At 38.6% G+C, this 23351-nt stretch overlaps 1 protein-coding gene and 1 long non-coding RNA gene across 2 annotated transcripts in view; one reads left to right on the top strand and one right to left on the bottom strand.

Annotated features, from left to right (window-relative positions):
• Positions 1-10480, bottom strand: part of CEP97 (centrosomal protein 97) — a 30106-nt gene extending 19626 nt beyond the window's left edge. The window contains exons 1-6 of the mRNA XM_078452973.2: positions 10298-10480; positions 8307-8449; positions 7495-7653; positions 5841-5942; positions 4039-4152; positions 3314-3480 (exon numbers count right to left, since the gene is read on the bottom strand). Coding sequence (XP_078309099.1) covers positions 3314-3480; positions 4039-4152; positions 5841-5942; positions 7495-7653; positions 8307-8449; positions 10298-10340 — 728 coding nt within the window. The 5' untranslated portion in view covers positions 10341-10480. The remainder of the gene's footprint in view (positions 1-3313; positions 3481-4038; positions 4153-5840; positions 5943-7494; positions 7654-8306; positions 8450-10297) is intronic.
• On the top strand, positions 9432-12947 carry LOC132683785 (uncharacterized). Its single transcript, XR_009612379.3, has 2 exons — positions 9432-10235; positions 12639-12947. It is a non-coding gene; the product is annotated as an uncharacterized LOC132683785 (long non-coding RNA).
• The last annotated feature ends 10404 nt before the right edge of the window (positions 12948-23351 follow it).

Genomic DNA, 23351 nt, shown 5'->3' with positions numbered 1-23351 from the left:
CACTCTGCCAAAATAAATAAATAAACATTTTTAAAAAATAATAAAATAGTCCAACAAAAAAAGTGGGCAATACATGAAACAAGATAGGCAAAGTTGGTAATTGCTGAAGGAGTATGGTGCGTATTTAGGTGTTCACTATGGTACTCTCTCTACTCCAAAATTCTGCTCTGTAAGTTCTGATCTCCAACTAAACAACAGAGGTGTAGCTTGGGACTAGGACGCATAAATAATAAAACAAATGGAAACAAATTCCAAAAGGACTCCAAATACTGAGTTCCTACACAAAGGTGCTGGTCTTTGCACAGGTGTGCCTCTCTCTGAGAAAGCACTCAGTCACAGCACCACAGGAGTGGCTGACTGCTCAACTTACTCTTTCCAGTTACACACACATTCAACATGTGGCTACCTGAAGTCATCCAAGAACCTGGGATACTTTTCATAATGAAGAAAATTTTTAATCTGGATGTTCCTCGCAAACAACAGGCTGGGTAGATATAAAAACTGGAAATTCCTTCCTGTCCTTCAGGGCAATCCCCAAGGTTGACCAGGAAAATGTGTTGAATGCTGCTCAGGCTACTCATATGACAGCTCTCCCTTATAATAATTCTGCCCTCCTAAACAAAACTTCCAGAGTTGTTGGTTGTTTTTTTTTTTAAGTTTATTTATTTATTTTGAGAGAGACAGAAGACAGTGTGAGTGGGGGAGGGGCAGAGAGAGAGGAGGAACGAGAGAATCCCAAGCAAGCTCTGCACTGTCAGCGCAGAGCCCAACATGGGGCTCGAGCTTATGAACCTCGAGACCATGACCTGAGCCTAAATCAAGAGTCAGATGCTTAACCAACTGAGCCACCCAGGCACCTCACTATGTTCTATTCTTACTCTCAGTGGTGACTATGTAGGTATTTTTAAATATTATTTTTTAACTATATCTGAATTATGTGATACCTTGCAGTTTTTTTAAATGTTGGGGCAGGAGGGTGGGGAGAATCCGTTGCTATTGTGCTATCCTCCCAACTCTTCCTTCATTCCATACTTATTTAGTGTAGGATGACCCCATGGAAAGACCACCCCAGTGAAAGCCTACTTCTTCTCTACTTCCTGAAATCTCTGAAATCACAGAAAGTTAAAAAAAAAAAATGCAAATTCATCTTAAATTCACTTGTATTAAAACTATTTCCACAGTGTACAAACATAGCCTTTGCATTATTATTCATCTATTCAACAATTCATCTTCTCATCTTTTTTTTTTTTTTAAGTTAGCTTTATGTCCAATGTGGGTCTTGAACTCATTACTCTGAGATCAAGAGTCACATGTTCTAGACACCTGGGTGGCTCAGCTGGTTAAACGTCTGACTTCAGCTCAGGTCATGATCTCACAGTTTGTGAGTTCAAGCCCCATACTGGGCTCACTGCTGTCACTGCAGAGCCTGCTTCAGATCCTCTGTCCCCCTCTCTGTCCCTCCTTGCTCACGTTCTCTCTCTCTCTCTCTCTCCCCCTCTCAAAAATAAAAATATAAACAAACAAACAAATAAGTCACATGCTCTACCAACTGAGTCAGCCAGGCACCCCAAATATCTTCTGCTTTTTAGCATTTGCTTTAGTTTCTATGAAACACCTCAATTTTCAGTCTCTATCTTTAAGTAATACTGACAATTATCCTTTATTAAGCACCTATTATATGATCAGTATTATGCTATATGCATTATCCTGATCCTCATTCTTGAAAGCTATTATCCACATTTTACAGATGAGAAAACAAAGGCTCACAGAAACTAAGGAACTTGTCCAGGCCACATAGCTAATAGGTGGGAGGGAAAGATGCGAAGCCTTCTCTTGTCCCTTTTCCCAGGTCTCTTTTTACACCAAAGTCTTATCTCTGCCCATCTCACCTCCTGCCTCCTACATGAAAATGTTGCCAGTCATACTTGCATAGAAAAATCTGACAAGTATTTTTTCTGTTAAAGGAAGAGCCAGAGAAGATAATCAGAGTAAACCCATATTCAAGCTTTAGAACTACCCATAGTTGAAAACAAAACAAGGTTTCTGAGTACACAGCAACACAATGCAAAAGACAAGCCACACTATTTTGTAGGCAAACTAGACCCTACACATGTCCCTCCCCTACACTATGTAGGTCCTGACTGCCATTCCTCACTGCCTCATGCCTTATTCAGCAACTAGATGAAGCAGCAGGAATAAGGAAAAGGAAAGCCCTGTCAGTAATCTACCACTCATCCTCCCACGGGCATACCCCTCAAGCAGCTACTATCAGTCTCTAGTACAGAGGGAGAGAAATGGTAAGAAATAACATACATGTTGAGTCCATGGTGCATGTAGGTATGCAGTGAGAGGCAGAGATGAAATGAGGCACAGTGAAGAGAATACACTCATCTCAATTCTCATGCCCTTTAACTCTGCTCTCCCATTCTTGTCCACATCCTAGTTTCTTATCTCCCCTAAAGCTCTGATTCCACTGACCACGTGTCAGCGTCCAGAATACCCCATCATGCAGAGGTACCAGCTCCAAGTGTAGAAACCATCCATGATTACAGAGATAGGGGAGTTCCACTTCTGCTGCTTCACAGGGAGGAGTAGGGGAGGACCAATCAGCATGCCTACTACCAGTTCCAAATGGGAACTTGGCAGGAATTTTCCCAAGGAATCACTGTTATAAATGGTAGTTGGGTCCTATTATTAATACCGCCCTTACATATAGGATGGATTAGGAGCTTTTGTGGGATTGGTCTGAGACCCTATATAGCATCCAGAACATGATCTCTACAGAAAACGCACCAGGGGTGACTGGGTGGCTCAGTCGGTTGAACATCCAGCTTCAGCTCAGGTCATGATCTCGTGGTTTGTGAGTTCAGGCCCCGCATCAGGCTCTGTGCTGACAGCTCAGAGCCTGGAGCCTACTTTGGATTCTGTGTCTCCCTCTCTCTCTGCCCCTGCCCCGCTTGTGCTCTGTCTCTCTCTCTTTCTCAAAAGTAAATAAACATTAAAAAAAAAAAAAAAAATGCTCCAAGCTCCTGAACAACCAACAAAAGACCTTTTAGAAATCAAATTGTTGTAAGTTGGGCATTAAGTTAAACTCACTAGCCCCAGCATCTGGGGCTGATATTTATATCTTATCCCTTCTTAGGATAGAAAATCCTAAACGACCAGCATATAGTTTGCCATATGATTGCATTAATGATCTTAATTTCTAAATGCACATTTTAAGAAATATTTCGTTTATTAAACTGTAGCCAGCTAGAAATGGTCTTTACGGTAACTTCCATGATTAATGTGATATTAAAGAGGTCGTGTTTACCTTTCTTTCTGAGAAATCACATATCCATCTAGGACTCTGAGGTTTAAGCACCAGCTGACGATGTATGGCCGATAGTCAAACCCTGGAATGGACGGTGTTGCCATCACACAAGGATTGTTCATGATTGACAACTGTTCCAATTCAGTTAAGGATGCCAAAAAAGAGATCTGAAACAAAGGATATCTTTGTTGAATGAAATAGACTATTCATTATCAAGCACAGGGCTTCCATTGTTGATTACACATCTTTGGCAGTTTGAGAATGCAACAATTTCCCTCTTGTTCTGAAAAGCAACAAGTACCACTCTTATATTATCCAAAGGCTTCCAAAATTCCATCAATATGACCATCTGTCCTTGCTTCACAAAACTGCTTACAAATATCAGCAATGTTTCCTAATAGAGAAAATCCTATCTTGAAAACATAGTAGCCAGAGAAAGGTAGAGTGTCCTTTATTGACCCCTTTAATGTAGATATACATCTACCACAAATCCTTTCCAAATGGAACAAAAGTTGCAGCATTACAAATGAAATGAAGCGTTAGTGACCCACTGACATTAAAAAAAAGTAGAAAGAAAAATAACGATCATCTTGAGTCCAGTGTTTCATCTTAATGGTAGTGTCTTCCAAGATGCTCACAGTTCACAAGTGAGCTCACAACTTTATCCTGCATCTCTTCTATTCTTTGTAGCTTCCTGGATCCCACAAAATACCCTCAAATTTTACCTCATTTAGGTCGCGGATTTCATTTTCTGCCAAGGAAAGTATAGCAAGACTTCTGGGTAGATAAGCTGGTGCCATTCTAAGAGAAGTGATGATGTTTCCATGTAAAAGCAGGGTCTTGAAAGTAAAAACAGAATGAAATTACAAATGAAAAATTTGTAAAAACAGAAAGTAAAAACAGAATGAAATTACAAATGAAAAATTACAAATGTTATCTATTTTGACATAACCAAAATGGTGAGTATGAAAAATAAAGGGACCTATTTTATTATACTTTTCATCACTTACAAAGCAAAGATTAATAACACTGCAAGGGTCCTAGGTGGTCTTCTAATCCAACTTTCTCTTTTCGTGTCCACATTCTGAGCTCAAGAACGTTTAAAGATGTGTCCAAGAACACACACTTGGTATAGTAACTAGCATTTTTTGAGATTTAAGTTATTAAAACTTGAACCATTTCCAACATATTGTTCATTTCCTTTTAAAACATCAAAATAGGGGCACCTGGGTGGATCGGTCGGTAGAGCATGCAACTCTTGATCTCATGGGTTATGAGTTCAACCCCACAATGGGTAGAAAGATTACTTAAAAATAAAACCTTCAATACAAAATCAAAATAAAGAGTGAGAAAAGTGAAAGATAACATTAAAAGAAGCACATATATGGGTGCCTGGGTGGCTCAGTCAATTGAGCGTCTGACTCTTGATCTTGGCTCAGGTCATGATCTCACAGCTTGTGAGATCCAGCCCCATGTTGAGCTTTGCGCTGAGAGCTAGTATTTGCTCTCTCCCTCTCTCTCTCTGCCCCTCCTCTGCTTGCACTCTCTCTCTCAAAATAAATAAATAAACTTTAAAAAAAATCACACATAAAGCAAATTTTCCAATTTGCTTTGGTAAATTGGAGAGAGAAGTAACCCACAACCCACAATTTACAACTGTATTCTCTTGAAAGCTAAAAGCTTAAGAAAGGTAGAACATGCTATTTGCAGATAAAGCTGATTCAAATTATGTCAGCAACAATGAATAACTAAAGGCTTTGAATATCCAGGGTTCTGATAAAATAATCATTCCAGGAAAAAAAAAATCCTTAGTTCATTTGAATTCTCTTAGTATATGGACACATCAGATTGTTTACAGTAATTGCTGCTAAAAATGGTTTATGCTCAAGACATGGGGAACGGTGAGTTAATAACACTGCTTCTAAGGTTTAACGAATTCACCTAAAGCTAATAATATCCACCGATGCAAAAATATGGAAAAAGCCTACATGTTTTTGAAGCTTCAATTGCAACTTATTTGATTGCATAATTCAATCAAACTTACTTATTTGATTGCATAATTCATTCCCCTCCATAAAAAGTGCTATATATTACAAGTTTACTTTTTAAATTAAAGTGAAGTGACTTTTGATAACTTAGTGATAACTATTACTCAAAAAACAGCCATCCTGAGTGTCAAAAAACAGACTCAAGTTCAGGAATGATTACATGTCAGCCCAATATGTTACATATTACATAGCTACGCTGCTAGTGTTGGCTGATTAGACATAAAGGGGACTTCATTATGTTCAAAGGATGGCAAATAAGAATTAACCTTAACTACAATGATCAGTTTTAATTAAAATAAATCAATTACAGAAACTAACAACAGAGTATTTCATACTTCATTTCTGGTACTCTAATAGAATTTTTATCAGAAGTTACAATCTGTTCTTCATACAGAGTAGGATGATTTTAGGCCAATCAGATCACTTCCTTTTGGTATATTAGTATAAAATTTCAGAAATGACACAGCAAACAGACTTACCTTCAGTGATACCAATTTCGATAGATCACCAATCTGGGGTATGTTATTGTCTGATAAATCAAGGTGCTGTAGAGCTGTGCAGCTACTGATTTGTTCTATGGCCTGTCACAAGAAAAGCATCACACAAAATCAAAAAACGAAATTCTTCCCTAGTTCCTCGTAGCTGAGTCTCCTGCCTCCTCTGCTTCCAATTGTAAGCAGAGGAGGAGAGCTTAGCAAGAGAAAGAGGGGGCAGTAATAATAGAATTTGGTAAATTCTTATGTAACAAGCTTCCACCTTCATTATCCCTCTGAAAGTAGAACCATGTCATCCCAGATATTTATAGCTTGAAAAAACCTTAGTGATAACACATGACAGTTGGTATAGTATAGAGTTTATAAGTAAAGAGTGGAACCAAACTGGATGGATTCAAATCCTGGCTCTGTAACTTCCTGGCTATGTGACCTTAAGCAAGTTACTTTACCTCTCTGGATCTCAGTTTCTCATTTATGTAATGGACATAATGACTATACCTACTTCATAGGCTGTCATGACATTGAATGAGTTGACAGTTAAGGTGCTTAGAATAGCATCTAGCATTAATTAACTGATCAATAAGTCAGCTATTACTATCATTTAATTGAGTCCCTCATCTAACATATCAAAAAATAGGACACAGGGATTTTAACTTACCAAAATTTTAGAGCTACTAAGTGGTGAAAGCAGGACTAGAGTCCAGATCTCTTGACTTTTATTTTGCATTTATTTATTTTTAATATAATTTATTGTCAAGTTGGCTAACATACAGTGTATACAGTGTGCTCTTGGTTTTAGGGGTTGATTCTGTGACTCATCGCTTGCATACAACACCCTCTCTTTACTTTTAAAACAGTATATTCTCTACTATATTATTAAACATTTATTCAAAGCTTAATGCAGCATGATACAGTCTCCCTCCTAACATTCCATTCTACTGTTTGATCTATTCCTCTAAGTATAATATAGATTCTTTGTCCACATTTAAAACACTATGGGACTGTGTTATGTGTTTCAAAATAAATTATTTTTTCAGTTTATGTTAACTGAAATGATCCCTGGAATGTGGGAGTAGGTACTTTCACGTTTTATTCTATTTATTTCTGTATTCACTATTATAGTGAATACCTCTGTAAATTAAAAAAAGAAACAATTCAGGGCACCTGGGTAGCTTGGTCCGTTGGGTGCCTGACTTTGGCTCAGGTCATGATCTCGCAGTTTGTGGATTCAAGCCCTGTGTAGGGCTCTGTGCTGACAGCTCAGAGCCTGGAGCCTGCTTCGGAGTCTGTGTCTCCCTCTCCCTCTCAGCCCCTCCCCTGCTCATGCTCTGGCTCTCTCTCTCTCTCTCTCTCTCTCTCAAAAATAAATAAACATTAGGGGCGCCTGGGTGGCGCAGTCGGTTAAGCGTCCGACTTCAGCCAGGTCACGATCTCGCGGTCCGTGAGTTCGAGCCCCGCGTCGGGCTCTGTGCTGACAGCTCGGAGCCTGGAGCCTGTTTCCGATTCTGTGTCTCCCTCTCTCTCTGCCCCTCCCCCGTTCATGCTCTGTCTCTCTCTGTCCCAAAAATAAATTAAAAAAAAAATAAATAAATAAATAAATAAATAAACATTAAAAAAATTAAAAAAAAAAAAAATTCACCTTAAGATTATTTCCTGCCAAATTCAGCCATTCCAAATGTACTAGATCCTTTAGCCCTTCCACATAGCCAATGCTATTATGAGGCAAATTTAACACCCTGAGTTGGGTCAGTTTGGCCACACCCATCATTCGCACCAGCCGATTATTAGCCACTGACAACTGTGGAAAGGAAAAGATATCATTTTTCTTAGTAAAACATGCATATTATTTTCACATGACAATGGTTAAAAAGATTTGTTTACATGGCTAAATATTCCCAAATATACAAACCCAGTTTGAACTTTTCACATATTTTGTCTAAATACTCTACAGTGCTTGTTGTTGTAAGTTGTTCCTAGGCAATAGAGAATATACATAAAACTGAGCCATCAGAACCTCTCCAACTATTCAAAAGAAAACACTTTTAACAGAGCAATTACTTGAGAATATAAGCTCCACAAGAATGAGATCCTTATAATGTCTGGCAAAATCTAGAGCAGTACCAGATATATAAGGGAGACCAATAAACATTAATTGAAAGAATGAATGAATGAACTCTTTACCTCCGTCATAACATAAAAAGTTATCTTAGCAACACAATGCTTTGCCAACATAAAATATTTCCTTTTTTAACAAATGCTTCTTTTTCTAGTCTATTTTAAATGCAGCACATAAATAAATGTTCATCTTCAAGGAAAACTGTCATGTAAAAATTTAAGGTAACATTTACTGCTTTCCAGGCCTGTATAGTTACTTTTTGTTAGGTTATTTTATTGTTTTGTATAATAATAAACTGGTTGTATATAACTATTTCCCCAGATAGTAATACTTACCTGTATTAATCGTCTACATTTCTCAAGATTTTCCAATTTAATAATTTGATTTTTATCCAGAATCAAAGTATGAATATCAGCTTCACAGGGTAAGTTTGGACTTAATTTCTGTAGTCCCTGTCCTGACCAGTTGACCACTGATCCTTGAAAATAGAAGAGAAATTGTTAGAAAACACAAATACAATGGTTGAGCATAGGGATGGAATTATATTCATAAAATCTCTATATTTAAGGTTAAAAAACACCAGGGCATAATAAATATCAAGATTTAAAAACTAAAGCAATCGAGTTCTAAAAGACCACAGATTGAAATTATTCACTTTCTCTCAGAAATATCAAAAATTACACCTAAAAATCTGTGATATTCTACTCAAGTTTCTATGATGTAATGCTTTGGAATGCTTCACATTTAAATATGAACTATTCCATATTTTGTGGCTAAGTAATGATTGTATTTTTTTTAATGGAACTAATCTTTTGATAGAGATCAACCTGCTTGCAATCTAATTACCAGTATATCCTAAAGTCCCCGATTATTTTAAAAATCATAGTTCAGTTAATTTATCTATGAATTGAGAACAATACACTTGATTGAGGTGGGGATTAAAAAAAGAAATGATATAAACAAAACTTAGCCCCATTCCTGGCACACAGAAGCCAATAAAGTAATTTAGTTTCACAGACGTTTCAAATCCTATTTCCCCGGGTTAACCATTGTGCTATCTTGGGCAGGTCATTGATCTCTTTGGGGCTCACTTTTCCACTCTATAACATGGGAATGATAATAATATTTGCCTTACAATGTTGTTCTACAGAGAAAATGAGATATTAAAAAAAAAAAGCCTCAGAACATCATCTGGCTCACATAAAAAGTACTCCTTAACTGTTTACTGCTATCACTGTAGTTCCCGTGGTGGGCTGGGGGGGGGGGGGGGGGTGTGCAGTTTAAGAGAAGCAGATATCAAAAAGGGGTGGGGCCACAGAAACTGCCAATTTCAAATTTATACCCAGATTAAGATTACTGTGGGAAATAATTATGTGAGATTGCTCTCCTGAAAGGTTTCAACGTTTTTTCATTGTCTAATGGATTCTAGCATTGGCGGGGGGGAGGGGGGGCGGGGAGGGGTTGTCACGGGATTCTCTGAGAATTTGGGGAAAGCTGTGTGCTGTGCAATGAAAATGTAGTCTTTGCACGGGGTCGACAGACCCCTTGGAACTATCGACTTCCCCCCCCACACACATACTCCGAGAAGTTACGGCCCTCAGATAATGACCCCCAGATCCAAGCTTTGGAGAGAGGACTCGACCAGCCCCCGACCCAGTAGGCTGCAGCGGAGCCTCGGAGCCGTAACCAAAACAAAGGAGCTCGGCTCATGCCCGGCGACTCCCAGTCACAGAAGCATCCACACCCTGCGCTCCGCTGGGTGGCCACCAAGCCCGATCCCAGAACCTGGTCTGCAGAACAAGGGGTGTAGAACTGTGGCCTCTAGGTCCCCCTAGATTTTATCACAGCCATCGGACACTTCCAAAAAAGGGTTTAACGTCGGTCAGGGAGCTGTGGTTGAAAGACGGTTTCTTAAACGTGATAGGAAGCAAGGGGAAAAGGAGACAGGCAAAGCTAAAGAGGGAGATCCGGCAGTTTTCACTTGGGCATCCAAAATTCGAAGTAAACATCCAAGAAAGGTCACCGCAGCCCGAAATCTACCACCCAAGCAGCTTCAGAAGCGCGGGAGCCAGGGAGCCCGGCCACGCGAAGGACCCTGGGGATGTAGTCCCCAGGTCGACCCTTTCCGCAAATCCGCAGAACTAGGCAACACTCGGGAACTACAACTCCCAGAAGGGAGCGCGGCTCCGCGACGCCCACAGTCCCGCATCGAAAGAACTGGTACAGAACTGCACACCTAAACCCAGGCTTCTTCTCTCCACCAGGTAACTATTTAACTTAGTTCCGTGGAGTAAACCTTAGGTCTCAAGGGTGAGGATCGCCTTACCATCTCCAGGAGGCAAAGCCGCGTCGACGCGCGCCACCGCCATACTTCCCGCTTGCTAAAAATACCAAGCAACCGTCCTCCAGCTGCTTGGTGGAGCCCGTAGTCAGGAGGCAGCAGCCGGAAACTACAGCTCCCAGGATGCACGGCAACCAGACGGCCCAATTGGCTGGTCTGCACCTAATGGTGTAAAACCCGGGTTGGAGTCTGAGCCGCAGTGTGTTCAGGAACTCGGGTCAGCTCCCTTTTCTGACAAATAAGCAACTGTATTGTTAGATGATCGTTTCACTCCCTTTTCTAGGTGTCTCCGAAATTTGACACTTTTCCCATTGAGATAATTATAAGGTCGCTATTTAATGCAGACTGAATTTGAGCGCTCAGTGTTAGAAGTCCTCTCACTGCAGAGGTGGCTGCCCCTTTTGACAATTCTGAATAAGTTGAAAGTTTTCAACTCTGCTATAAGAATGACTTGGGAGATCTTGTTGAGATAGTCAAAATGGATACATTTCATATGAAAATTTAAAGCATTCTGGGATAGAAAGTTCTATAAAGTATTTTTAAGTGGTTCTTGAATATTTAACAGAAATTTAGACCTGGGTGTATATTTAATAAGTATGAACCTAGGATTTTTCCAAGGAGTATACAAGAGAAGTTTACAATATAGTCTCCAAATTCAAGAATTACACTTCCCAACGCTACGGGAGGCTTACACCTTTGATATAACTATTTCCTGATAACTAGCATGATTGCAACTATAAACACAGATCTCAGCAAATGGAGAAAGACAGAAACAACAATCTTCAAAGAAGACTTGAAGGAGGAAGTGAAATGGAGCTAGGGCTTAAAAGATGTGTAGACTCTAAAACGATTCAGAAGTACATGAAAGACATTAGCACAGGCTGCAGGTGAGGGTAGGTGGTAATGAGGTTATTCTCAAAAGAAGTGAAAAACTAACCTAATAGCAGTACAAAAGGTACAAAGGGAACTTCAATTTCTAGTACACATGCCTCCATTCCCCTTGCAACCTTTATTATGAACTCCCCTCTTGCTGGAACAGCATTGTAGAAAATCTCTGATCATTTGTGTTTGGGGAAATCTGGTAACTCACACTTTTAGATTTCCAGGCCCTTGATCCTGTGAGCATTCCCTCCCTGGGTTCTCCTATCTCTGTGACTACACCTGCCTTAACTCCTTTTTTCACTCAATTTCCCACTGATTTAGTCTGAAGACAAATTTCCTAGTTCTGAAGAGGTAATTAAGACTAGGAATCTTTCTCTTCTAACCAAGAGACGCCTTACCTAGAAAGTGCAATTTTACTATATAGGTGTAAGAACAAAGTGAGTCTGAATACTGTCTCCTACTTTTGTTCCCGGAATATCTCGTGAGAATTGAGGGGAGTCTCTGGCGCAGAGAGAGAGAAAGTGTTTACAGTTCTAATTTAGCAGGGTAATGACTTGGGAGGGGGATCCTGGTAGCCCAGAGGATACCTGAGGAGTAAAGTTCCCTCTTGCAAGTTTTTTTGGTTTTGGTTGTTTTTTGTTTTGTTTTGTTGTTATTGTTTTGTTTTGTTTTGTTTTGTTTTGTTGAGTAAGAGGGAGAGAGAATGTATCCCAAGCAGTCTCCTCACTGACAGTGCAGAGCTGCCCTCGGGGCTCAAACTCGTGAACAGTGATATCAATATCAAGATTCAGACACTTAACAGACTGAGGCAACCAGGAGCCCCTATTGAAGAATTTTCTTATTGAAATTCTTTAACTTTGGTTCTAACCTTCTTTTTGATTTACAAACCACTTCAATAATCTGAAAGGGTTGCAGCCTTTCTTCCAGACAAGTGGACAGACAAAATACATGAACCTATCAGTGTATAACTTTTTGCACTCTTTGGGTTTTGTTATTGTGTGTAACACTTATTAAATAATAACAAATAATAATAAGGAATGTTAATATTCATTCAGGATTTCTAGATTTTCCATGAATAGATATATCATAGTGACAGTTCCTCTTTCCATGTCATAAGTCACAGATAAGGGAGCAGGACCATAAGAGTCTGCCAATGACTACTAACCAAAGAAGAAAATGTTTACTTGTATGCACCTAAACCTTCACATAAAGATTTTTTTAATAAAAAAAATTAGCAAATTTTCAAAATCTTTACAGTGTTAAAATTCTTGTAATGATATGGGAACTAAAGGAACCCCATGAAAAAAAACCTGCATTTTTTTCTCCTTTTCCTTCTTATATTCTTGCTAGGACCTACATGGCTCCCCTATACGTGGCTTATAGTACCAGTAATGTATGTCCTTGTACATGTCAAGGAGTTAGTGATTTCTTTGGAATCTTCCAGCACAAAAGTAACATCTAAGGAGCGAGGTCATCATGAACATTTTCTAAGACCACTGACTCCAGACACCTTGACACCAGGACCACTGGCTCCAAGGCATAAACAACTCATGAAGGACACCTGAGCACTTGCCCTTGTTTTGACCAGTTCCTGGATGCCTGACAGAACACGTACACCAGACCAACATCCTCAGTAAAAACTCCAGACCCCAAGCAAAGATGAGACTCATTCCCCTTTTCCTTTCTGAGTCTCCTAGATGCTCGGTCTGTATCTGCCCTCTCTAGATCTTCAATAAATGCTACTTTCACTTCCTCCCAGCTGCTGTTTGATTTCCGCCTTGTACAAAGCCAAGGATCGCATTGGCTGGTCCTACGGGACCCCCTCTGGGTCCTCAAACCCAGCCAGCCTAAATTATTGAGAAGAGTTTGTAGTTTTAAAGCTTTAAATCTTCAAAGTTATTATACTTACTTTTTTTTCAAATATAAGTTCTCATCCTAATGAGAAAGCCTCCTTTATTTTGTGAAGATATATTGCACTACCCACAAGTGTTGTTCCAGTTTCTTCTCTATTTGTGTTATCTAAACTTGTATATAATGCTCTCCTGAAACTGCTCTGTTAAAGGTTACCATTCACGATTACAACAGTCTCCTTCCTGCCACTATTCTAGTCTTCAGTTCATCCTTGTTACATGAGCAGTTTAACCTTCTAAAACACAAGGTTCATTTTGTCCATCCCTCACTCAAAAACGCCAAATGAAAATTAGTGAAATGAATGGTGGGAGGTATGTGAGGCCAGATTATGTTGGCTCTTGAAAGTTGAATTTCAAGAGGGAAGTGTTTGAGGAGGGGATTAACACGCTAATAGGGGTTTTACTTAGATAATGCCAGTAGCACTGGGCAGCTGCATTACAGATGCAGGGGATGACTCAGGGCTATCAGCCCTTGCAGAGATCAGGTACACTGTGCTGATACAAAGGAAAGTGTTGTGGGGCCTAGGCCTGACCACCCCCCCCAAAATGCTCCTTTGTTGAAAGGTTCATAGTGTTGGTCAGCAGAATCCTCCTACTTGATTTGAGCTTGCAAGGTTTAACATATATATAAGATGAGGCAATTTAGTTAAATAAATTAGATGTACAAGCTGTATCTGAAGCACAAAAGAGTTACTGTGGTGTGATTTTAAAGGGTTGCTGGTTCACTTAGGATGTGGGACTGTGCCCAGGAACATCTAGCCAGTCTTTTAAAAATCCATGACTATACTTAGTTGACTCTATAATAGGAATACTTTCATCCAGATTCTGGGTCAGATAAACCAGACAAAACTCTGGTTCTGCTATTGCTATAAACTTTCAGGAGTGGGGGCTCCTGGACGGCTCAGTCAGTTAAGTAACCCACTCTTGGTTTCGGCTCAGGTCATGATCTCATGGTTTATGAGTTTGAGCCCCGTGTTAGGCTCTGTGCTGAAAGTGCAGAGCCTGCTTGGGATTCTCTCTCTCCCTCCCTGTTCTTTCTCTCAAATAAAATAAATAAACTTTAAAAAATACTATATACTTAAAAAAAAATAAAATGTAGGGGCACCTGGGTGGCTCAGTTGGTTAAGCATCTGCCTTTGTCTTAGGTCATGATCTCACAGTTTATGAGTTCAGGCCCCACATTGGGCTCTCTGCTGTCCACACAGAGCACGCTTCAGATCCTCTGTCCATCTCTCTCTCCCTGCCCCCCCACCCCCCCGCTTTCGCACTCTCTTTCTCTCAAAAAAAATAAATCAATTGGGGCACCTGGGTGGCTCAGTTGGCTAAGCGTCCGACTTCAGCTCAGGTCATGATCTCATGGTTCTCGTGAGTTTGAGCCCTGCATCAGACTCTGTGCTGACAGCCTCTGGTGCCTGCTTGGGATTCTGTGTCTTCCTCTCTCTCTGCCCCTCCCCCACTCACACTCACTCGTTCTGTCTCTCTCAAAAATAAACATTTAAAAAATAAATACATTTTAAAAACTTAAAAAATATATACATAAATAAAATGTAAAAACTATGATTAGCTGTAGACTGTCCAAAAGCAGGAGGTAGGCTGGATTTGGTCCATGGGCCATAGTTTGCCAATTCCTTCTAGAGAATATCTATATAAAGTAGCCTTTTGAGTTTATAATTTCATTTGAAGGCATGAAAGGGAATTTCTGATTTTCTTCATAACATTTTCTTTACTCTAGTTTTATTTCCTCTTTTTTTAAAATTGTATTTTAAGTAGGCTCCATGCCCAACATGGGATTTGAACTCATGACCCTGAGATTAAGAGTTGCATGCTCTACTAACTGAACCAGGCAGGTGCCAGGTGGGAGTTTGTATTTTAAAGATATTATTATTATTCGTATTCTTTCTGTATTATAGATTTTGTATTATAGTTAAATTTGAAAATCTTAGTGATTTCAAAGTTTTAAAAGTATAATTTCAGAAGAAAAAAGTTAACATATTTGCATTCCTCAGCATATCAATATACTTCATTTCTACTTGATATTATTCTCTCAACTGGAAAGGAAGAAAAGCAAAAAAAAAAAAAAAGTTAAAAGGTATGAGATGACCAAAAATTTGACCACAGGGAAATTTTCAAAACCTATTTCTTGAAAACAGCAGTCCCAAATCTATGTACGGTATATACTCATTTTTGTTTTAAAAAAATATGGGAGGCAGGGGTCTAGATATATAAGAGATTGAAAAGAGGGACACCTGGGGGCTCAGTCTGTTAAGCATCTGACTCTTGATTTTGGCTCAGGTCATGATCTCACAGTTGGAGAGATTGAACCCTAAATTGGGCTCTGTGCTGACTGTGAGGGGCCTGCTTGGGATTCTCTCTCTCGCTCTTTCTCTGCCCTTCTCTATTTCTGTCTCTCAAAATAAAATAAATAAACTTTAAAAAAAGTGAGAGATTGATAAGAAACAAACCAACACGTTAACAGGGACTTCTCTGGGTAGGAAGATTACGGAGACATTACTTTTCCCTTGCATGTGGGTTTTTGTTTTTGTTTTGAAAGAGAGTACCAGGTGAGGAGAGGGGCAGAGAGGCCCAGGGAGAGAGAGAATCTTAAGCAGGCTCCACACTCAGCATAGAGCCCAACACAGGACTTCATCCCATGCTCCCAGGATCATGACCTGAGCCAAAATCTAGAGTCTGACACCCAACTGATTGAGCTACCCAGGTGCCTCTAGCTTGCCTGTCACTTTCTAAAATTTTTACGATAAGTATATCTTTTATTTTTTAATGTTTTTATTAATTTACTTATTTGTAAGTAAGAGAGCAGGGCAGAGTGTAAGCAGGGGAGGGGCAGAGAGAGAGGAGACACAGAATCTGAAGCAGGGTCTAGGCTCCAAGCTGTCAGTACAGAGCCTGACAGGGGGCTGAAACTCAGGAATTGTGAGATCATAACCTGCGCCAAAGTCAGACACTTAACTGACTGAGCCGCTCTGGCGCCCCTACAGTAATATATTTTTAAAAATAAACAGATATATGCTACACTATTTTAAAATAGAAAGTAGGGACACCTGGGTGGCTCAGTCAATTCGGCGTCTGACTCCCGATATTAGCTCAGGTCATGATCTCATGTTCGTGGGATCAAGTCCTGTGTCAGGCTCTGTGCTGACAGTGCAGAGCCTGCGTGGTATTCTCTCTCTCTAAATAAACAAAGTTAAGAAAAAAATAGTTTAAAAAATGAATCAAGTTGGGGGGGGGGGGTGGGTAAAAACTACCACTCTTATAAATGAACTTTTTGAGCTTTTAAGCAGTCTTCCAAGTACAAATGAAACTTGGAACTTTTTATTTACACATTCACTTAATTTTCAATTGGGAATATAATGAATCACTTTTATAGGTTCCACTGCCTTTTGGAAACACTTCAAAAGAGAATGAATGAAATTAAAATGTCAAGAATCCCTTTATCACTCTTTTAAACAAGAAACAACTTCTTTCCAGTTAATTAGTTAAAGGCACCTGAAAAATATCTCACAGTAGCTTTATTCTTGAAATTATTTATATTTCCACCTGTTTCTTTTCTCAGATATTAGCTGATTATTACATGTGGAAAAAATAAAAATTTTAGTATCTCATCTTGACATGGCTAACTCCTCTATATTCATTGTTTTGACCCTTCCATTTATTTAGAAGTAATTACTTTATCTGTCTATTATAATTTATAAGACTGTTTCTGTCCACCTTCCTGAAATCTTGTTGCTTTGAAGAATGGTGAGCTAACCGTTTACATACAGTGGGCATGGTGGAGACAATCATTGATTGGTTCCGCCATCTGTTTGTTTCCTCTCTCTGGAAGAACTCACTATTTGTTCAGCCCGACTCTCTGGAAAGAATTCCAACTGAGCCTTTTTGTAATAATAAGGCAGAGCAATCCGCTCCTCTGTCCAAATATTATTGTAGGATTTTTTTTTTCTTTTTAAGTTTATTTTGCAAGAGAGAGAGCACACTGCACACCTAGCTTTTACATTTTAAGTGACTGGAAAAAATCAAAAGAATAACATTTAATGACACCTAAAATTATATTTAATTCAAATTTCAGTGTCCATAAATAATATATTTTTGGCATAAGCCATACTTATTTACCTATTGTTAATGGCTGCATTTACCATACAATAAAGAACTCATGATTGAGACCATATGTGGCATTCTTAGCACTTCCATTACCTACTACAAATCACCACAACACATTTTTACCTGACACGATTTCAAGTGCCATGCGTTATTACCATACTGTGACAATTTATTGGTTTGTTTTCTTACCAACATATACCTATCATATTAAAAAAAAAAGAAAAATGTAGACTTAAAATATTCTGTCTTTAAGGTATGGTTAAGTGTGGATTATTTTGTTATCAAATTAGATGGCAAAATATTATGATTATTCTGCAGTGAACCATTCTCTGTGCTTAAAGAATGCAAGATATGTCTACCCACCAGACTAAACAGCCATCACAATATTCCCAAACCACAGGAATCAATCAGAAAAGTTAGAAAATTTTGATATCTCCTCATACTAAAATTTCTTCAAAGAAAGAAATGAGAGAAAAGAGCCCATGGCCCATTTGTTAGACAGGCAAAGAAAGTCATTTACTTATGGTATGTTAATTAAATGATGTTTGCCGCAGCTGAAGAAATATATCTAGAAAAAATAAACTGGTTTAAGACCATTAGCCTTTAGGTGAGAACAGCTGCTTTAAGTGTTAAAGATGCTGGGAACAACATCAATAGGCAATTTAAGTTATTTGGTGAAGGCAAATTATTTTGAATGGTTTCCCATGGCTCTTAATGAATGGGCAGGTGTTATTGATACAGCTTATTTGTGCCCATTTGTTCCAGAAATCAATGTTTGAAACGACTGAAGAATAGCTTCTATGAATAGGCTACATGAAACAGGTGACAATATTGTTAAAGAAGTAGAGAAAACACTAATTAATTACATCTGAAGTGAAATCAGCTATGATGTGTTACAACTTATGTAAGTAGAAAAAGGCTCTGTTTGACACATTTTCAACACTTGTGAATATGTAAGGTGCTAAATTCTATGGTTATACCATTATTGTATTATCAATCAACAGGTACTTTGTGGAAAACATTTGAATCTACCATGTGTTGTTATTGAACCAGTAGTGTTAATAATAAACTTCATTTGTTCTCATGGACTTCCATGAAATCTTGTCAGAATTAGGCGCTGAATATCCCGACTTGCCCTACCACACAGCATTTAATAATGTTTTATTGTGATTTTTTTTTTTAACTCAGGGTCAAGATTGAAGTTTTTCTAAATGAAAAGAACCCTCCTAACTACTATTATGGAACACTGACAGAAAGGCTTTAGAATTAGTTTTTGCTAATTTGCTAGTTTTGATCATTTAATGATGCTTCTTAATGAACTCAACCTAAAATTATAAAACAACACAGCACTTACATGCAAAACTTATTCTAAGGTATTTTGACAAAAAATAACATTAGTAGATTTACAAGTTATATCAAAAAGCAAGATCTCCATTCTCAAACAGATTTGCAGTGGTTATATTTTTGAGCTCAAACTATAATTTTAGTGGTATTGAAAGATCTCCATGCAAATACAAAGGAAAATTCCATATTTTAAGACCCACTTAACTGTGCAATTAGCTTTCATTTAACTTTCAATTGGAAATAATTATTAATCATGCTAAAAAGAAAATATCAAAAGAATAATCTACTTCTGTAATTGACTTCTAAAAGATTGACATGCTCAATTATCATATGCCCTTGGATTGGTATTAGTTTTGAGCAGTATTTATCTGGGTGAAAACACATTTTTCAAAGATGAAGTATGTAAAATCTCATTACAGATCAGGATTGAGAGTCAAACATTTGTAATTGATTTTAATGGTAGGGAATAACTTTAAACCCTAATTAAGAGAAATGTCTATCTTCTACCTCCCCCCACAAGAATTTCATTTTTCTCTTTAATAGAGTTGTTTTTACCAAAACTCATACTCAAAACTGTCATTATATTTTAAATTTCATCAATGAAAATGTTGTGAAAATTTTTTTCTCTTATTATATAAGTGCCTATATAACATCCTCAATTTTGCTTGTTAGCCCACAAATTCTAAAATATTTACTATTTATAAACCTCTTTGGATGAATTAAAAATCTGAGCAGGAAGTTAGCCAGTTGAAGGGAGGAAAGATTTCCAGTCAAAGAAGATAGCTTGAGCACATGAATGAGAACCAATAGAATATGTGACAAATAATAAGCAGTTACTACATACTGAAGGATACAAACACCATGCTTCCTTCTTGCATTTTTGAGCCAATCAGTAATACCAATTTCTTCCAGAAGATGGCTCCCTTTAATTATTTTACCAACATTTTATAACGAAAAATTTCCAACATATAGATAATTTGAAAGGATTTTACCGTGAGTACTCATAAACTCACTACTTTGATTCTCTTATTGACATTTTATTATGCTTGTTTTATCATACATCTTTCCATTTATCTATCCCCTCCATCCATTCACTATACTTCTCCCTATTTACTTAAGACAGTATTTCATTAACTAGTACTCATTATTTATTTAGTTTCATTTCTTTTAAAGTAAAATTCACATACAATAAAATGCTCAAATCTTAGCGAACATCCCCTGAGTTTTGACCAACTGTGTAATTAACCCACAATCTATAGACATAGAACAGTACCATTACCAGAAATCTCCCTTATATACCTTCTGGCTCAATCCTTCCCTTCCCACCCAGAAGTAACCACAGTTCTGATTTTTTCCCATTAAAAATTAGTTTTGCATGGTGTAGAACTTGATATACATGGAATCATACAGTGGTACTTTTTGGGGGGTAAGACTTCTTCCACTTAGCACAATGTTTTTCATACTCATATTGATGTGTAAATCAAAAGTTCATTCCATTTTAGGGGTGCCTAGTTGGCTCAGTCGGTTAAGCAACCTGACTCTTAATTTTGGGTCAGGTCATGATCTCACCATTCGTGAGATCGAGCCCTGCATCGGGCTGTGTGCTGACAGCTGAGAGCACAAAGCCTTTTTTTGGATTTTGTCTCTTCCTCTCTCTCTGCCCCTCCCCTGCTGTCTCTCTCTCAAAATAAATAAATATTTTTTTTTAAGTTCATTCCATTTTATTTCTGTGTAGTAGTCCATTGTATAAATATATATTACTGTTTACTTATATATTCATTTATTGATGGGGCACCTACACTGTTTCCTGTATTTGTTATGAATACAGCTGCTGTTCTTGTATAAGTAATTTTTTAATTAAAAAAATTTTTTAGTTACAAAATAATACAAATGGTGCTTACCCTCCCTATTTTCCAGGATCGAATTGTGGGATCGAATCTTTCTATCCCAAAGCACATTAGAATTGTTTGAAATGTTTTATCAGGGAAAAGTAATTAAAAGAGTACATAACAATATAGAGACTATTTTAATGAACCCTCCAACTCAACACCAGCTTCAACTATTATCCATTCCTGGTCATTTTTTCATCCATGCCCTTAGCCACTGGCTGCTCCCTTATATTATTTTAAGACAAATCCCAACCATTATGCTATTTCATCTATAAATATTTAGTATGTATCTAGAAGTATAAGAACACTTTTCAAAATTAAACATGACCACAGTAAAATTAGAACACCTAAAGGATTAACAGTAAGTCTAAGTATCATCCAAAATCCAATCAGTATTCAAATTACCCCATATGGTCTGTCCAGCATGTTTGTTCAAATCAGGCCTCAAATAAGGTCCATATGTTGCAATTGGTTGCAGAAGTTCTTAAATCTCTTTTAATCCATAGGTAGAGCCAGCTTCAAGTTGTGCAACCAATGCAGTCACACAGGGCCTGACACTTAGGTGCATCCCACACTTGGGGTTTAATGCTCTGCATTAACTGTCTAGGATAGCTGTAAATCTGTCCTTGAATTTCTGTTCTGTAGGTGAAGTACAATGGGGACAATGGGGCATGTGCCTGGGGCTTGGAGCCTCAGCTCACCCGCAGGTCCACTTCCTGCAGCCTCCTCATTTTCTAGGGATGGGTTCTGAGAGTGGCTGATTCTGCCACTCACCAAAGGTAGCCACACTGCCATGCATTCCAAAAGTGGCTTGCTGCCCACCCCCTTCCAAGACCCAGATACATAACACACCCCAGGGGATTGCCCATTCCCTGTGGGTTAGGCAGGGGGTACCGGGTGGAAGGAGATGGCCAGCTGGACACCGCCCCTGCCTCCCTGTTGTGGGGCACAACGTGTTGGTCCAGAGACCAGCAGGAGGGGCAACCCAAGAGCTGGCTTGGCCTTGCCTGTTCCAATGCATGCATCAAGTCACAGGGCAGGTCCCTGGGCACCTGTGAGGGGCTGCAAGGCCCTAGTGAATGTCCTTGCCTAAGGGAGCATGAGGTTAAACAGCAAATGAAAAACCACCATGAAAGGTCAAGAGACAGATTACTGAAGACAGGAAAGAGCTTAATATTTTATACCTTTATCCTGCTATTTGAAAAAGGAGACACCACTTTCATTTTACACCAGGCCATGAAAATTATTTATGCAGCTTGTCTTGTCAATTGGACAGGCTCTAATCTCTCTCCTTTCAATTTACATATTGTTGAAGAGTTTAAGTCATCCTGTAGATGCCAGTTGCATCCTTATGGAATTGTTTCACATGTTCCTGTCCTCCATATTTCATATAATTGATAGATATGAAGACTTGATTAGATTTAGATTAAAAAAAAAATTTTTTTTTGTTTATTTATTTTTGGAGGAGAGAAAGAGCATGAGCAGGGGAGGCGCAGAGAGACAGGGAGACACAGAATCCAAAGCAGACTCCAGGCTCTGAGCTCTCAGCTCATAGCCTGATGTGGGCTTGAACTCAGGAGCTGTGAGATCATGACCTGAGCTGAAGTTGGACACTTAGCCAACTGAGTCACCCAGGCACCCCATAGATTTAGATTTTATAGAATACTTCATAATTTGTAATTTTAATAATGCTTTATAATTTTATTTTTTAAAAGTAATCTCTATACCCGATTTGGGGCTAGAACTCACAACTCAGAGATCAAGAGTGTAATAATACTCCAATAATTGACCCAGCTAGGCACCCCACTAATGCTTCATAATTTTAAAGAAAGCTTCATAATTTTTAATGCTGTATCGTTTTTTTTTTTTAATGTTTATTTATTTTGAGAAAGAGAGAGCATGAGCAGGAGGAGGCAGAGAGAGGGAATCCCAAGCAGGCTCCATACCCAGCACAGAGATCAACGTGAGGCTCAATCCCACAAGCCTGAGATCATACCTGAGCCAAAATCAAGAGTCACGTACTTAACTGACTGAATGACCCAGGTACCCCACACTTTCTTATTCTAAGAGCATGTGAGCATAATATAAGGTGTGATACACACAATGTGTTACAAAGAATCCTGAAATGCCAGCTCAAGAATGACCTCCAGGAAAGAGTAAAAGAACTAAAATCCCTAAGATCTAGTTTCCTGCGTTTCCTCCGCAGAACTACTCAAGCCAAACATAATTTTGAAGACCAGTAAAATAAAATCTTCCTAAAATGCTTGAGAAGGGACTATAAATTCCAGGGTTCAGTGGACCAAATTCCTGCAGGTAAATCTTGGCTCTATCTTCTATTCTACTCAGGTGGTTTTCTTCCTTCCTTCCTTTTTCTTTTTCTTTCTTTCTTTCTCAAACATTTGTTTAATCAGCATCAATTTAAAACAAAGAGAGATGTATGAATGTCAGAGTTGACTAAATTCATCAAGCCACGGAAGCTTGAGGCATCCATCTGCCCATCATCTATTTAGATAATATCCTCCAAGCATATCAGGTATTCTGAAAATCTGGTCAGAGTTGGTCAGGCTGTCAAATTCCTCCTCTTTGCTTTTCAATTCCATGCTGATTTCTATTTACTCATTCTTTTCTCTTTTTTAAGATTTTATTTTTAAGTAATCTCTATAGCCAACGTGGGGTTCAAACTCACAATCCCGAGATCAAGAGCCGGATGCTCCACCAACTGAGCCAGCCAGGCGCTATTAACTCATTCTTAAGACTGGTTTCAACAAAACTACAGCTTTCTTTTTGTTTATTTGTTTGTTTACTTACGAGAGAGAGAGACAGAGAGGGAGAGAGAGAGAGAGAGAGAGAGAGAGAGAGAGAGAGAGAGAGAGCGCACAAGCAGGGGAGGAACAGAGA

The sequence above is a fragment of the Panthera onca genome, chromosome C2 (genome assembly GCF_046562875.1).
Source record: "Panthera onca isolate mPanOnc1 chromosome C2, mPanOnc1 haplotype 2, whole genome shotgun sequence".
Taxonomy (NCBI): domain Eukaryota; kingdom Metazoa; phylum Chordata; class Mammalia; order Carnivora; family Felidae; genus Panthera; species Panthera onca.
Note: the sequence above shows the minus strand (reverse complement) of the source record. Positions and strands in the feature narration are given on the sequence as shown.